The sequence below is a fragment of the Vanessa cardui genome, chromosome Z (genome assembly GCF_905220365.1).
Source record: "Vanessa cardui chromosome Z, ilVanCard2.1, whole genome shotgun sequence".
In the NCBI taxonomy this organism is placed as follows: Eukaryota; Metazoa; Arthropoda; class Insecta; order Lepidoptera; family Nymphalidae; genus Vanessa; species Vanessa cardui.
The window spans coordinates 5,895,423-5,913,391 of NC_061154.1; the positions used below are offsets into that span (position 1 = coordinate 5,895,423).

Consider the following 17,969-nt stretch of genomic DNA (forward strand, 5'->3'; position numbering starts at 1 on the left):
AAAAATATATATTTGTTTTATCAATCAATTCCATATTATTTAAGTAAATGAAAATGCCTTTTTTTAAATCAAAAACTTTTCTCGATATTTAACTGTATTTCGTTCGGTGAATTTAAGTTGAGTTTGATATTAATAATCAATTAGTAATAATACGCTTAAGATAGATTCACTTTTCTTTCGGATATAATTTCATAGAAAACCCTTAGACGTAATTGGAAAAATTAGTAGGTTGAAGTAGCAGTGTATTATACACATGTTTATTATTTGAATCATGTTCACTTTTTATAATTTATTAATAATAAGTGCAAGAGCTTCAATGAAAATATATGCAAAAAGTATCCATATGAACATTCACTCCCCATGTTCGCAGGCCTTTACTTATATTTACATATCCGCTGCAACAGAAAATGATGAATGATACCCGTCTTGCAGACTGGCATACCTATACTCAATAATTTCAGGTTATACATATTTTACAACAGTATTTCTTTTACGCATTATTTCATTGCACATATATTTTATCGTAGAAATTTCCTTTTATAGGATGAATGATCATTTCATATATTACTTTTGATTCTAAAACTATAACGATCCGAGATGGCTAGTGTTTAGAATGCGTGCATCTTAACCGATAATCGCGGGTTCAAACCCAGGCAAGGACCACTGAATATTCATGTGCTTATTTGTGTTTATAACTCATCTCGTGCTCGGCGGTGATGGAAAACATCGTGAGGGAACCTGCATGTGTTTATTTTAAAGAAATTCTGCCACATGTGAATTCCATCAACCCGCATTGGAACAGCGTGGTGGAATATGTTCCAAAACTACTCCTCAAAAAGGAGAGGAGGCTTTGGCCCAATAGAGGGAAATATACAAGCAGTTGTTGTTGTTGTTTTTGCGTTGGCAGGATAACCAAATTTTAAATAGAAACTAAAATATTTTAAAACATTTTATGTTTCCGGAAAAAGTTTAGATTTTAATACTAGAGCTACAGAAAAATAGTAGAGCTAATAGTAAAAAACCGCCACGATAAGAAGGTATGTAAAGAATGTAAAGCACATTACTTGTGAAAATATTTATCAATTGTAGAAAGCTTATTAGTAATATACGTATTATATTGGTCCATTGATTTTCAATTATCTACCATTAAAGGGTAGTGGTCCCCTTCGTGGTACCTGAACTAAAATGTATGTATTTTGTAAAATAAGATTTGGAATCTGAAACTTAATTTATGACATTAAAAATTATACGTCACACCTTTTTTCAGATCTTTTAGTTAGGTAAAGTCGTATTAACACACAATAAAACGTTCAAAAATATTGTGCGTACTAAAATTAAAGCATATTTCCTTACGCGATTTTTAGACAAAACTCTCTAAGATCGGGGTAATGCCCATTTTAAATATAATTTGCAGCCTTTGAGGAGAAGGCTGTTTCATCCTTAACACAGCTTATTTACATAATCTGGCTAGGATGATCAGTTTGATCCAAACATTTTACTGTATAAAGCAACACTAAGCAATGTACCTTTACTGTAAAAAAAAAATCAAAAATACTTACAAATTTAATTACTACTTACAAGTTTAAATAATATTTGTTCAAGTAAAAACTAAACTTTTTATAAGGATTAAAAAAAAATGTATATCATTTTATTTTGTCATTTTATCATTTTTATCTTGGTTACTGGGTTTATTTTATGTTTCATTGAAATGTCAATATAATATATTATTTGTAATACCTAACTAATTATACCTCGGCTCGATATTAGTTTATTGTCATCGTTGATTAGTATTCAGGATCAAAACTAAAGAATTTGTTATGGTTTGTATATGTTGATAACAGTGCCATCTATTCGATGTTTGCGCAAGTTTCTGTATGCACTTCACCTACTAATGTATACGTAATATATATATTTTATCTGTTATAATGAAATGAATGAAACCTCTTCGCTTTTATGCAGTTCTAGTATTTGTGCATCGTAATTTGAGGTTATTGCACTCGGAGGTCACTCTGGAAAATAATGTAAGCATTTTCATTATTCGACGGTTAAACCGATGGTTATATAAAATATTTATCACATAACTCATATCGTAAAAAGGAAACGACAACTGGTTATTTTAATTGTGATAAGTAGGTATTTATCTAACAGTTAAATTACAGGAATTGACGTTTTATTTGTCGAAAGCACTGCAAAAGTCTAATACATGGTCTGAAGGGCGATGGATACACGGATTCATATACAATTCCTGAAACGGAGGAGCTTCATCGAAAGTCTATACGCACAAAACCTAATATCAACTTAAACATTAGTACTGCATTAATATTTGGTAAGGTTCCTGCACTTCAACTGCATAAACTGTAGCGCAACGTATATTCGGCGTTTTAAACGTGTATATTTATAATAATACACTGACGGACTCATGAATTATGTATATCTATGTTTAAGACGCCCTTGATATAAACATTTTAACCAAGTATTTATTTCATCTATTTTATAAAATTCAATTGATATATACAGGGTTCTTGGTAATTCGATGTACATGTATCCGTTAAAAGGTGATAGGGGTGACTATGTGCAAAAATTTTAACCCGCCATATGCATGGTGCAAAAATAAAACATTTCTGAGTTATAACGTTTTTTTGACGAATTTTGAAAAAAGCTAATTTTTTTCAAAATTTGTAAATAATGCAACTTCAAAAATTTATTTAAAAAAACTGAAAATGTATTATTTTCTTCTGTTTTATAAAAACGATTAAACACTGAATATTTGTCAATTTTTAAACATTAATTATCAGTCCAAATTTAAAAAAACGAGACAATAAACGAAATTTTTTTAAATATTTTTTTGACATTACTTGCCTTTAAAAGGCACTTTTGAGGAAGTAACACAAAAAAAAAACATTTTGAAACTTGTTCTGCAGATTCATTTAAAAACATAACCGTTTTCTTAGCATTCCAAAAATGTATAAAAAGTAGGAATTTATTTAATAGCAATCGAAATAAAATGACCAGAAAGGAGGCTGGCGGAAATTCGTATTCGAACCTGATCGAATTCGTACTAAAGGTCGCTCTTTAAAATTAAAATAATATCTAATAAAAAAAACCTTACTTACTTCCTTTACTGAATACTTAATACAAATTTAAAATAAAATTTAGAAACAGAAACAGTTCAATGACTAAGTTATAAATAAGACAATATATAGTGTAGAGTTTGGTTTGAAAACTTCATAACAGCGTAGTATCATATCCTTAAACTATGTTCCACTATAAACTGGAAGGTTAACCAAAATTGGTTTTAGTTCATTTATTGAAAAAAAATACTATCACTTATTATAAAATTTACTTGGTGGTAGGGCTTTGTGCAAGCCCGTCTGGGTAGGTACCACCCACTCATCAGTTATTCTACCGCCAAATAAAAGTACTCAGTATTGTTGTGTTCCGGTTTGAAGGATGAGTGAGCCAGTGTAACTACAGGCACAAGGGACATAACATCTTAGTTCCCAAGGTTGGTGGCACATTGACGATGTAAGGAATAGCTAATATTTCTTACAACTTCATTGTCCACGGGTGATGGTGACCACTTCCCATGAGGTGGCCCATATAGTCGTCCGCCCACCCATAATACCATAAAAAATAAAAATAATATATAAAAGAAGACTAACACATATTTTTTCGTGTGGTAAGATGTTATGCCTCGGTTTGCACTTATAACGAATCTTATCCGTTCTGCGTTGATCTGATTACGGTTATTGAAAGATCTTTCGGAATATTATTCTGTTCTTGTGTAGTAACTGTTCTTCAACTTTTTTAACCGTCCCATTTTTTATGAAATTACATGCTCAATAGGATTAACATCTGGGTTGAGTGCTGGTCAATTCATGGTACATATTCCAACCTAATCACAATAAGCCACTAAGCACAATTTGCTTGTCGATTTAATGCAGCGCGTGAAGTCGGTTATTAATTATCTTTCATTATAGTAAAGTTTTCGCAGAGTAATCCCATATAATAATGTTTGTGAGCTTCTACAACCTCTGTTCATTATGTATATAATCAAAATGCCATCTCACACCATACATGCCATCAAAAGAACACGCTCCTCAATAACACTTTGAGCTCTCCGCGTTAACGATGGAATCTCCATTGCAAAATCATAAGCAAAATCTATATTGCCTACACTCATCGGTTAACATTTGGGTTGCTCTTCAGTCCAATTCAGGCATTCACGCGCAAATCTAATACGAGATTATCTGCGAGCTGTAGAAAGCTGTGAACATTTTGCTGGTTTTGATTTTGATGTTTACTCATGCAACGAAACTTCGTAGGGAAGTTTAAACAATAAGTTGGTGGTCGCGACGTGTGACTTGTCGAGTTCTGTCAATATCGGGTCTACTTTTATAAGAACCTGTCTCTAGAAACCTTCAATGTATTCTAAAAATCGAAACTTAAATCTAAATTTATAGCAATCCAAGCCTTGCCATAATAGGTATGACTGGAATATGAGTTTTCTGTTTAAACGAAGAACGATTTTTTGTTGGGCTTAAGACTAATAATAAAAAATCAACACTATTGGTAACAATAAATGAAAGCTAAATGAAAAAAAAATTAATTGATTTCAAGTTAACTCAAATAAATCGACTCACGCGCTTGCAAAAAGTTTGACAACAATTCATGTAAACGATTATGGTAATATTTATCATTGGGATTTATAATAAGAAGCATTTTGATTGGTCATTGATGGTAACAAATCTGCCACATCTATTATAGAACAATACCACTAACTGTGCTTGAAAGTCTTCCCGTAGAGCTTTAAAATGAACTGCACAGATGGCATTAGTGCATCAGAGATGTTGGCGCATGTCTACAAGTATTGATTTTAGACAAAGTTGAGTACTAGGATCTCATAAATTAAAAGGAATCTGAATCTGCTGCACCCCTATGGTGTATCGCCTTAGTTGGTTTCCAATATTCCATGACTGAGATACGACAAATTTCAAAAAATTTGATAAGACAGTTTTGACAAAATAGCATTACCATCTTGAAATGGGTATTTTAGCAACAACAACAATATTTTAGCAGCAAAACTCACTCTACAAAATCTAGTAATAAAGCAAAATTAGCGGCACCATGCACATTTGAAATTTTGCTAACTACCGATAAAAAATTAAAACGAAAATCAAAATATTTTTTTGAATGAATTTATTCCCTTTTTTTCCAGCCCGAAATCAAAAGGACGAAAGGGAATCAAAACTAAAATTTCATTAATATAAATTAATATTTTAATATAAATATAAAAACTCTTGTAAATTGAGGAAGTTGAAAAAATTGGAAAAATTACAGGTATAATATTAATATTTATATATTTATCTAGGTTTTACAACTCATAACAGGTGCCTTATAAAAATAACTATGAGGGCATTTGGTTACTTACTTACTTGGACATATTTATTTTCTTCAACATTAATAATTTCGGGTAGGTCAAATTGTTGATTTCCAAGTTTTTTAATTAATAAATATTTGATGATTACACTGCATCAAAAGTTTAGGAAAACCAAAGACAAATTGATCAAAATAAATAAATAATAAATATTTTTTTGTAAACTCTTTTGCTTGGTTTCCATATGAGGGTGAATATACATTTATTACAAATATATACACAATAATAATCCTATATTATAAATACCACTTTGTTTTTACATAGGTTTTGGTTACTGATCATTTATATCAGCAATTTATAAGACCTAACCTTATGGACTTTTAGAGACAATTTGAGCTCATCAATTTTAAATTACTATAGTATTTATGGGTTGTTTGTTTGTACTTATAAACGTATTCCTTGAAACCAAGCTAAGCTCCGTGGAGCTAAAACTCGCTTCATACCAAATTTAATCAAAATAGTTTCTGTGGTTTGGCCGTGAAACGGGACAGATCGAGAAAATCACTTTTGTATTTAGAATAATAGTACATAGTGAAACATTATTTCTTAGATTGTTCCAAAATCGAACAAATATTTTTTTTATTAACCTTTTTTTTATTACAAACTTGAATAAGCATTTTCTAAGTTATTTATTACAAGCGAGGTAGTTACATAGCCAGATAATAAACAAGGCTACTTCTACTAACAGTTTTGGTTGACCTGTTGGAAGATGGCCGCCAAAGCCATCACAATAACTATCTCCGATACTATTACCACGTCATCTATACAGAGTTATAATATCAGATCAACGAAGAGAAGTACCAAAAATGGAAGTGCAACGCTCTCGTAAACTACATTTATAAAGTTTGAAGGTATAGCATCAATTATACTAAAGGATCACGAACCTGCAGTCCTGCAAGGATTCTATGAAAGAGAAAAGCCATGATACAAAATATTTGCCAACGTTAAAAAAGCCACAGCCACAGCTGAAAAAATTAAAAGTAAAGAAAGTAACAGCCTGTAAATTTCCCGCTGCTGGGATAAGGCCTCCTCTTACATTAAGGACAGTGTTTGGTGGAATGCAAATGTGGCAGAATTTCTATGAAATTAGACACATGCAAGTTTCCTCACGACGTTTTCTTTCACCACCGAGCACGAGATGAATTATAAACACAAAATAAGCACATATACATAGTGGTGCTTGCCTGAGATTGAACTTGCAATCATCGGTAAAGATGGACGCATTCTAACCACTGGGCCATCTCAGCTCTTAAAAATTACCAGCAATTTATTATAGATGTAACTATAGATCTGATCTCACGATAACACGTCCATCCACATTAAATCATATCATCGTGAATTTATCGTCAATACCAAAATACAACTGCATAACCAAACTTACAGAAACTTTTTATTTATTTTTACAGAATGCAATTATAATTTTTTCTAGACCGATTATAGCGTAAGATCCCAAGGCCGCCATCTTTTATCATTTATTTTCGTTTCTCATATATAATAAGCATGTATATGGTAAGCATGCATTATTAGTACATACTAACACAACTTAATCGTCCACATTTCCTTCGTCAGAAAATACGTGACGTCTGGCGGCCCTGGGATCCTGGACAAGCATTTTTAAGAAACGAATATTAAATAATAATATTCATTTCTAAAAAAAACGTCATGATTTTCCGTTGATTATTCAAAAATGCGCGGTATTTTATCGTATCGGCTGTTTCGAGTATAGCCAAATGTAGAAGCGAGAAGTAAAGCGATATAACATAGAAGTGCATTTCTGTATGCACTCCATTCACCAATAGTACACACACGTAGTATTTCAATTGTTATATTCGAACCTCTTCACTTTTATGGATGGCTAGTGTTTGTGGTTCATAGTTAGAGGTCATTGCTTCGGTCACATCTAGCTTAGCTGAATAGTTTTGATAAACTTTAAATTGATTGAAATTTTTAATAAATAATTTTAAATCTCATTTAATGATATACGTTTTTTTATTGTATGCTTAAATAGATCTTCAGTCACTCACCCTGCTTTTTATTAAGTTTTTAAATATTTTATACATATTCAGAACAACTGTTCAACTTTTCAGGGTATTTATTATTAACGTCAAGGACTCACAATTATTTACTCGTATATTTCAGTGTCAGGTATACTTTACTACGTTTTATCTAATATAATGTAAATATTGCATACAATTTAATTTCCAATACCATTGACTAAACATTTTTGATGTCACTAATTTAATTTGTGATCGAGATAATTTGATTTAAATGTATTGTATTTCCAAATTGCTTTTTTACGAAGCATATTCAAATAAGTATTTATTAAAAATAGTACGTAGAGAAATATATATTGATGGAATAAACAAGCAACATCCGCGGCAAGTCACACAACTTCCCTTTTTTTTTAAAAAAAAGGCGGGAGATTCGTAGTTGACAGATTGAGATCGCGAATATAATTATTACGGTGTAATGTGATTATTGATGGTTATTTGTGTTGTAGACTAAATGTTTTTCTATTGTGGTAGATTGATTGTTATTTTATATTAAAGATAATTGTTTTAGAGGTTAACCTACTTCCTACTTCTGGTTCTAAAAATATATATATTATTTATTAGCATATTATTCACATTTTATTTAAAAGTATAAGTAAAACGTAAAATTTTTTTATTATTAATTTTATTTTATTCGTCGTGTACTTGATATAAATACCAGCAGCTACACTTGGGAACTAGTACTTGCACTTTTAATCAAAATTCCGTGTTATTCATTCCAGCCCCCACCCCACACCCTAGTGCATTAGTGCTCCGGTATGACCTAGGGAGTGAGGTGGGGATTAAAATATCGTTAACTGTCATCTGTTCATATTCTCCTGGTCACTTGCAGCGTTTCTACGATGCATTTTTGCAAGTTCACCTGAGAACTGCACTTTGCACTTGCACTTTAAACTTTCTTTTTTCTCAATTAGCCTTGTTGTATTTTGATGATTCACTTTATATTGATCAAAGTGGACTACTTTAATTTACCTTTTATTAGTGAGAGCCGTTAAAGTTTATTAAAATTGGATTTTTTTAGTTTTGATTGAAAACTAAATATTTCTATTTTTTTATGTATTATAATACACCAAACTTTACCAATTTATTTTAATTGTAGAGATATTCAATGTATAAGCAAATGAAATATTAAAAAACCCTACCGATCATGCGTCTGCTAATAAATATGCGAGATAAAATGACAAAAGAATCTTCAATGTATTTTTTTCTTAAATGTGAAAAAAAAGTGATATCATAAAAATAATTTCAGGTCAGTTGTATTCGTCGATTGGAATAAAAATATTTTAATATGAGATATCAAATAATTAATTTTAAAACCAGTCCTACAAAAACTTTTCGTGATGATTTTCTAATATTATGTTTGTCTGAACTTTAAAAAGTCTTTTTACGTTTGGCTGATCTGCCGATGCAACTGTACTAATAGCGCATCACTGTAGATTTTTTTGATGCAGTCGGAATTTATTATGGTGAATTTATTATAATGACAGGATGCGTGTACATTTTGTAGTTTGAAATAACTCTTTGCGTTCTTGCGACTCTGGTACTGATGCTAGGTATTTTATCCTGTACAATTTTGTACATGTTTAATAATAAATTTAAAAAGTATGCCAACCGAGAAGAATATTGATTTTTTTATATAAAAATATGTTTAAATTAAATTCCAGTTATGCATTCAATTATAGTAAATGTTTCCTGAGTCTACAGTACTGAATTACAATAAGTTTATTACTCAATCTATCAATATATTTTAATTTACAGAAAAAACTAAAAGAAAGATATAGTATGAAATAATAGTATTCAAGTCCCTAAATATGATTATAAAATATTGTGTGATTGAAATTTCCGTGCATTTTGTGCATTTCAGTATATCAAACCTGTACCAGTTTTACTCGAAACTCTTACCTTTTATGCTATTCTAGTAATTGTGCATCATAGTTGAAGGTTATTGCACTCGTTCCATTCAACGAGCTAATAAATATTATAAACTTAAACATAACGTATAAACGTAACAAAATTGTAAGTTTTATTTAATTTATTGTTATTTCAATTCTTTTCTAAAGCAATAAATAACATATTGTTTTAAAAAAAGTTTAGTATTAATTAAATGATTTATTTTTTAGTTTCAGTTGAAACTTTCAAAGTCTGTCTATTTTAATCAATGCACCACTGCTTTCGGCCGTCAAAGCGAGAAAGACTTAGTTAGTCGTGCTGACAAAGCTGACTTGAGTCAATTTTCCATTGTTTAACTGGAATGACTGACATTACCTACTAGGTTGCTTTTACTTACCGTACAAGACCAGTATAATATAATTCGCAATACTTTACGTACAGCTGTGCTATGGCTATATTTTACCCATAATCCTATTTTAATTATGCCAGTCAATTAACAGTATATCGTTATTTAATTTTTATACAAAATTTCATATCTGTACTGTTAACCCTTGAGAGTCACCCACTAGGGTGCAGCAGCTATGTCATGGGATGGACATAAAGTTGGGCTATATGATCGAACGATCATATAAAATTTTGTGTCTATTCTGTTAAACATTACACGAGTTTTACATTAGGATCATATATACACCCAGAGTGTAGATTCAGGTCCAGTTTATCAATATGAATAACATTTCAGATACATAGAACATACAAGTTGAAATTGAGTTGTAGTGGTTCTAATTCAACTTGACCCATTTGATCTAATCATATGAACAGACAAACATACATTTTCAATGTATGTTAAATAAACTTTTATGGAATTGACAAGCTCCTCATTTATTTTATTATAAATGTAACAACCCACAAATTAAATTATTTTTAATTATTTGAAATAAAGCGTAAATTAAAATGAATATTTTATTTGATACGCTTAGATTTACGATTTATGCACTTTTACATAAATCACTAATCTCGAGAACTAATATCACTTATCCTTAAAAACCACAGGAATACTAAGATGAGTGGTACCTACTCAGATGAGCTTGTATTTCGACATGATGAACTCTTTGTTATGATTATAATAAAATAATGTGAAATGTTCTTTAATATTAACACGTATTTAATCTGCTACCGTAACAAAATTATGCGTAGCAGTATCTGCTACGTGACGTAGGCCTCGTAGCGGTTAATACAAAACAGTCTACGTAAATGCGATTCAGCTCTATAAAAGTTATTTATAAAACAAAGTACTGAATGAAATGAATATTATGACATAACATCTTAGTTGTCAACATGGGGTGTTGATAACAAGTTACGATGCATGGAATTGAAAACATTTCTTACAATTGCAATATTTAACGGTAATGATGATCACTAACCCGTAGGAGGGCCATTATCAATGTGTCTATAAGTTTCGAAATTAAAGAAAATAATAATAAACAATAATCTCGGACAATTAGTATGCTTATCGTTATAAATGGATATGTAAATGGTGTTCTCTCATTCTTACATACATAAAGCTCTTATAATATTCTACTAACCTGGTACTTCGGACTGGCAATAAATGTGTGGGAATCAAATTTAAAGACTTTGTAAATTTAAATAGTTACAAAATTTACTCAATCTTTTTTATACCTTTAGGTAGCGTCTTATAAGATGAACGTTCTACAAAATGCTGGGATATAGGCAACCATCTGACGCTTACATCAGCGTTCGTTATCCAAACGCCCAGATGGTCAGATACATCTAATACCACAGCCACCCTGGACAGTCACTGGTCCTCGAAGAGTACTTCGAGCTCCTTGTCTCCTGGATCCCTTTGATCACGAACACTGTCAGACCCTGATACGAGAGATATCATCAGACGCACACCCTCTATCAGAAGGTCAAAAGACCACTGTAAGTGTACTTGAAGGGTATTGTCATTAGACAATAGCTCTGTAAGTTCGAACACAAAGCGACAATGATGATGCCACTGTTGGGTGGACCGGGACTCCGCCTATTACACGTTAGAGACGTGCCCCGCATATAATGCGTATACATAAATCCTACTCAATGAAGTATACATAAATCCTACTCAATGAAGTACGACTCCTCTTTATGGAGCCTATCGTGCTGGCGATTTATCGCAACGAGTCAGTCAGTGGAGTACCGCTGCCACTTTCTTTAAGAATGTTATGGTGTGGAATTGGCTGCTCCTTCTTGGGAGATGACGAAGTCCTCGTCTTTGTAAAAAGTTATTATGTTTATTTATTTTTACTCATATATAACACATTTTTAAATATAAAATACAAAGTTTATAAAATATATTTAAAAATATAAAATACAGAGGCCATCCCTCACAATATACTTCCGGTAATTGTTCATCATGATAACTTCGTCCATAATCGCACAGACAAAACCTTCGGTTTCACCAAATAGGTTGCCGAACCGTATCCAAGATACGGACGCCATAAAGTCCACATCGGGTCCGTGAAGGGCCCGATAGAACGTCCGTGTCACTTGTTCTTCCATACCTCGCTGCAGTTCTCTTTGCCTAAGGAGAGCGGAGTTAGCCCCTTGTCCATTATAACTACATCTCTGTGCATATCCAAGTCAGTGTGGAGAAAATAATCCCTGAGTTTGTATATCTCACGGTTATGTAGGGTCTTGGCATTTAAAAGTTCTTTTTGAGTCCACTTGAGTATGCCGAAAGAGCACACCAAGACCGGCATGATCCAACCATTAAAGGCGCGAACCTTATTGCCACCTGATATAAGACTTTTGAGTATTTTATTATTATTATTATTGAAGCAAGTTATATAAAAACTATATTTTAAAGAATTTTAGTATATACCATGGATTGTTCAATATATTTATTGATAATTTATCGGCTAGTAACTATTCGCGTTGTAATTTTACCACACATGTAACATTTAGTATTACTCAATGTTGTCGTAAACATTTAGTCTATACAACATTCGAAAAATTCTATTGTAATCTCAGGCATAAATAGACTCGAGATTTCGCCAGGATTTGTATAGAACTTCGAGAGCAAAACGATAGCGCGATTTAAAAGATAGATAGTGGCATCTAGCGGGGACCGTTGTAAACTCTCGATGGGTGCACGGTGTGGTCATGGCCTTTACTCTCCACTTCCAGTCTGCCCACCATATCTATAAAACTGGTTAATCCTAAGTTCAATAATTCGACTATATTCAGTTAAATATTTTATACTAAATTATAAAATCATTTATTGGTCAAGGCCGTCACATATATGTACACATATGCTCTTTTTCACTTATACCAATTTATTTTATTATTTATTACTTATTACTCCTCCTCCCTTTTATTTATTGGGATATCCTTTAACCCAACATCGATGACTTTATTTCGCGCTTTCTTTTAACCGACCGATTACAAATATGTTATTGATTTAGTTGAATATTTTAGATTTTATAATTCTCTTCTTTAAAAAGAAAATTACTTACGTGATTGGATCGGTGGGGATTTTTGACACTGTACGAGTGTATGATATACCTAAGGCTACCTTTTTACTTAAGCCGTATACCAACTTTCAGTTCAAACTGTTGTCTAAATCACAAAATGTTTGTGTATTTTGATTGTACTACGTTGCAACAATGCCCGCCAAGCTCACTGATCGTAGCATACCACTAATATAAAATTATGAAGGGATATACGTAATTGGGGAGCGATTATTATCAAATAATTGTTGCATCGTTTGAAACAAAATTAAGTACAATGAAAAAGCATAAATATGTCAATTTGTCAATTTCACAATAGCTAAACTTATAGATATATATCAGATAGTATCTGCTACGAAACGTAGACTTCGTAGCAGTTAATCAATGAACTGTTTAATGTAAATGCGATTGAACTGTAACAGCTAATTAGTTTAATACAAAACACAAAAGAATTTTGATTTTTTTTTATAATGTTTTGTGATGTTATGCTCAATATTTGTCATATTAGTGTTACTTCTATGTTCTTTATATTTTCATCTTGGTGGTAGAGAGCAAACCGATGTACCGCAGGCATCATGAACTCATAACATATTGTATCACCAAGCAGCAATAGTTAGTATTGTTTGGTGTTTAATTTAAAGATTGACAGAGCCAGCATAACATCTAACAAGGTTGAAGGCATATTTACGATGCCATATGTTTAATGGATAGTATTGATAGAGCGCCAATTTCACCAATAGACATATAGCTCTCACAATATTCTGCAATCCTGGTACTTCACAAGAAAGTTTTGTACCTGTACAGTATATATAAGTCTGGTCTTTCTTGATTTGGAGAAAACAAAAAAATAAAATAATTATTTTTTATTAAGATAAACTTTTATATTAAATCCAAAAAAGTATGTTGTAATAATTTAAATGATTCAAAATTAAAAAAAAGGGGACAAGTGCGAGTTGAACTCGCGTGAAGAGGGTTCCGTACGATGTTACCTATGAAGTTTTTTTTAAATCTGACCCAAATTTGTTTGTGGTAACTAAAATATGTTCTCCCACACATTCCACCTGCAAATGTAAGTTGGTACGCACAATATTGAGTAATTTACCATGTTATTTTAATATCATGGACTTCTTATAGGTTTTCCTATAATTTATAAGGAGAAAACTAATTTCTGTATTTTTTTCAAAATTTTAGGTTCAGTAGTTTCGGAGATAAGGGGGGGAATGGTCAATTTTTGTCTATTTTCTTGAATAACCTGGAAACTATTTATTTTAAAATTACAAAAAAATACATTTAAGATCTTCTCAACAAGACCTTTCATTTGATATGCCACACGATGCAGTTATCAGAATTATTTTTTTAATAAGTAGAGCCTTACACAAAACTTTACTGGCATACTTTAAACTGCCACCTTGTGGCGTTTAACAAATTTATGGACAACGTGGAAGAAATTAGTTGTAAACGGAGGTTCTCTATATTTTTGATGAGAATCAAGTTTTCACTGACGTTCAGTTCAAAACTGCGAGATGGCTCTAGTATCAAAAAAACCTCCTCACATCCTCTGTTTTCCTGGTAGCAAATAAAGCCATAATACTGAGACAGAAAAGTACAGAGTAATCTAAAGAAAACACAAACAATGAATATAAAAATATTAATTTTTTGATGCCATAAATTTATTCATTTATTAACATGTAAATAAATAATACACCAAAACCTGATTACAAAAAAAATTATCAAACTAATATCGTTAATATTGGAAAATTACCTACTGTTAAAAATTGCAGGTATTCTGAGATTCACGATTTTTACGTTTAAATAAACTTAACAGAATGCTCGACTTCATAGTGAACAATTATATCAGAATTAAGATATAAATATTTTATTCATTAATCTACGCAAGAAACGTTTCGAATTAATTTATACCCTACGTAACCTTGTTTCTAAAAGTTTCCCCATCATTTAATGCCTAATTATATACAAATATGAACTAAAACTAGTTACTGTATAAATCTCCCCGTTGAATCGCAATTCCGATCCTCTGGGCAAAAAACGAACCATGTCAAAAACGAGCCCTCCTGTCATCAGTGGAGGCAATGAGGCGAGGCGAGGCGATATTATACTTTTGATGAAGCTTTTTGCACCACTACTCCAAGGGCCAAGCGTTTCGACAACAAAAAAAGTAATTTGATATAATACACGAATATTTAGTTCTATTTTTTTGCTTCAGATTCAGCTTCAGCAGCGACACCGGCTCTTAACATTGTTTCTCGGATATGAGTCGGTGACAACGTGTCAACGCATGTAGCGTCCCACACAAGAGCCCGTCCTCGTTCCCAGGGAACCAATGTTAATCAATCAGGTCTCTTACCATCATCACGACTAATTCCACGAGGCTCAGTAAGAGCAGGAGCGTCGATAGTGGCAAGGCCTTTTTTTATTATGTCATTAAGAGAACCGTGGCGGAAAAGCCTGCCTGAACTCCTTGGGCAAGAGAGACCATGTAAACTAAAAGAGTCCACCTCCTTGCCACACGAGCGCATCTGTGCACAGAACACCGCTGTGTTCCTAGTCGAAGATCAATCGATATGCGAAAACATTCATTATCTAAAAGTGTCCCAAGATTTTTAGAGGGTAATGAATTCAACCAGTGACTTGACTCTTTAGATGATAACGCTAGATGCCTGGCACGGTCTTGGGCACTTGTTAAATTTTCTGTCAAACTGTTTAGTGTAGCAAGGACCAATGACGAATACCAAAGTTTTTGTTTTGTAACTTCCTTAAGGATATCATCATTATCAAAACAGAGTTACTTTGTTTTTGATGACCGAGTTACAATGCCTTTCTAATTTATAACATGACTAACATTAAGAGTGTGAAAGTGACTCTATTAGTCTGCTGCTCATTTTCGACCACAACAACGAACCAAATTTAAATAAATTTACTATGAAGCCAGACTGAAGTGCAAGAAAGATAAAGTCTTATATATTTTATTGGCTCTCATTTCCCATTTATGTTTTTGATGGGATATCGTTACTTTTTGTACATAGTAAACATAGGAACTTATTAATAAAAAAATTAATACCAAATGGTTTTTGTTAAACTACGGTATTATTTATGTTTACGGAGTATAATTGTCTTTTTTATGTTATGTTCTATATTATCTTGTACCTCTGAAATTTTAGAGTGAATTGCCCATTCAGGGTCCGGATTTTTTTACTCGTTTCTATTTCTACTTAATTTGGCCAGCTTGGGGCTGTATAACGTCCGTAGAAGGTTATGCTCTACAATAGAGCTTTCTTGTGCCTTGATTTTAGTTGGAACTGAATTGATATAAGATCCATATAAGGTTTAAATCCAGAGCCTGCCCTTTACTTAATATAGAGAAGCCTATATCGAGAAGAGCACTGCCAATGACACCGTCCATAAATCGGTTACACCGCCATCTCGTAGAGCCCTAGTGAAGTTCAACGTAATCCTCTCTCATCTTTGTATTTTCTCCTGTATATAATAAAATTATGCAAGCCATAACGTTTTTATTCAAAAATAAAATATTTATGTTAGGCGCTTCATAAAAAAAAACCACTTAATTCTTATTCGAATGTTAAAGTTTTTTAGAAATTTTATATATTTTCTTATACGATATATAGACATTTCAACGATGATATCAATGTTAATTCAAATTATTTTATATTCCTTAATACATTATAAGGTACAAACTAAATATTATTTTGTATTGTAATTCGAGGGCCAGGTTTATTTTCATTATGAAACATCTGTCAAACTAGAGTACGTGAAATAAGGATGTAAATGTAGTCTCTCTTTCACATATAGGTAAGGCTCTCATAATATTCTTATCTCCTAGTACTTCCTAGAGTCTCTGTGCCTATACTGTAATGTATACACGTAACTTATACGTATTTTTCGAGTCTAAGTAACAAAACGAGCTTTCTAATTCGTAATTTAAATGTATATCATCAAGTAGGCGGACGTTGCATTGTATTTGTATGGACTTTGAAGTCGATATTTATAATGCCTCGAACAAGGCGGTGATCATTGTCGATATCAAACCTACTTATTATGGAACTATATATATGTGCCTTTTGTTTTAATGATAATAAATAAAAAGTCTTTCTCGTTTCAATCCTCTTACTGTGGGGCTTCTTTTAAAATAACGACATTCGTCAAAGGAAAACCTGACCTGGACTTTGAGGTAGTATACCAACCAGCATTGGTTTAGTCAATTTCAAGTACTCCCAATTTGACACTAAAGTCTCACTATAATTAAATTAGTATGGTATTATTACTAAACAGTGCTATCATTAAAATGGAGATCATTTATCTGAATAATAGACATGTGTATACATGATATATATATATGTATATAATAATAATTTCTAACGGTAATTCAGTAAATATTATGTGATGCAGGGATGTACAGCGCGTCAAGTGTAAGCTGGCGTGTGGCAAAAACATGTACTAATTTTTTTTTTGTTCATTTATATCTTATTTGTTTTATTTACCCTAATTAAGAAAACTTACCCAAAATCTATTAAAAATGAGACGTAGAGAATTATTTTGTAGGGAGATATCGGTAAAATAAACAAAAAAGTGGCAAGACAAAGGGTGTAGCAGGTGCTCAGGAAGGAAGGAAGGAACGCAAACTTATACTTGACAGTCTATACCTGTTGTAGCAAACTAGTGTAATAAAAAATAAATAAAAGATACAATCAAGTTTTATACGAATTTATAAAATAATACATATATGTACATTTAATATATTGTGTTGATCTACATGATTTTATTAATGTGAGATTTATTTATGAATTCTTTCTTTAAGTGAAAAAACAGCCGCATCAAAACGCGGTTAAATTTAACCCGCACTTTTACTAGGAGAGCAGAAATCACGAGTAGTGTAAGCTACAATAGTAGGACACTTTACAGGAGGAAACATACTAGTTCTATCCAATTTACCGTAAGCAAGAGCAGCACGACACGCTGTTTAATCGTTTCAGTTACAAGTCCCTCCCAATATAAGTTAGAATGAGCTTAATGGTGTATTTTATATATATGCAGAAGTTATGTTTGTTT

General features: G+C 32.0%; 1 protein-coding gene across 1 annotated transcript in view; it reads left to right on the forward strand.

The window, feature by feature from the left end:
* LOC124543404 (dynein axonemal heavy chain 5) overlaps window positions 1-17,969 on the forward strand; it is a 101,544-nt gene that overhangs the window by 59,772 nt on the left and 23,803 nt on the right. Inside the window, exon 18 of the mRNA XM_047121620.1 lies at window positions 6,109-6,124. Within this exon, the coding sequence (XP_046977576.1) occupies window positions 6,109-6,124 (16 nt within the window). The remainder of the gene's footprint in view (window positions 1-6,108; window positions 6,125-17,969) is intronic.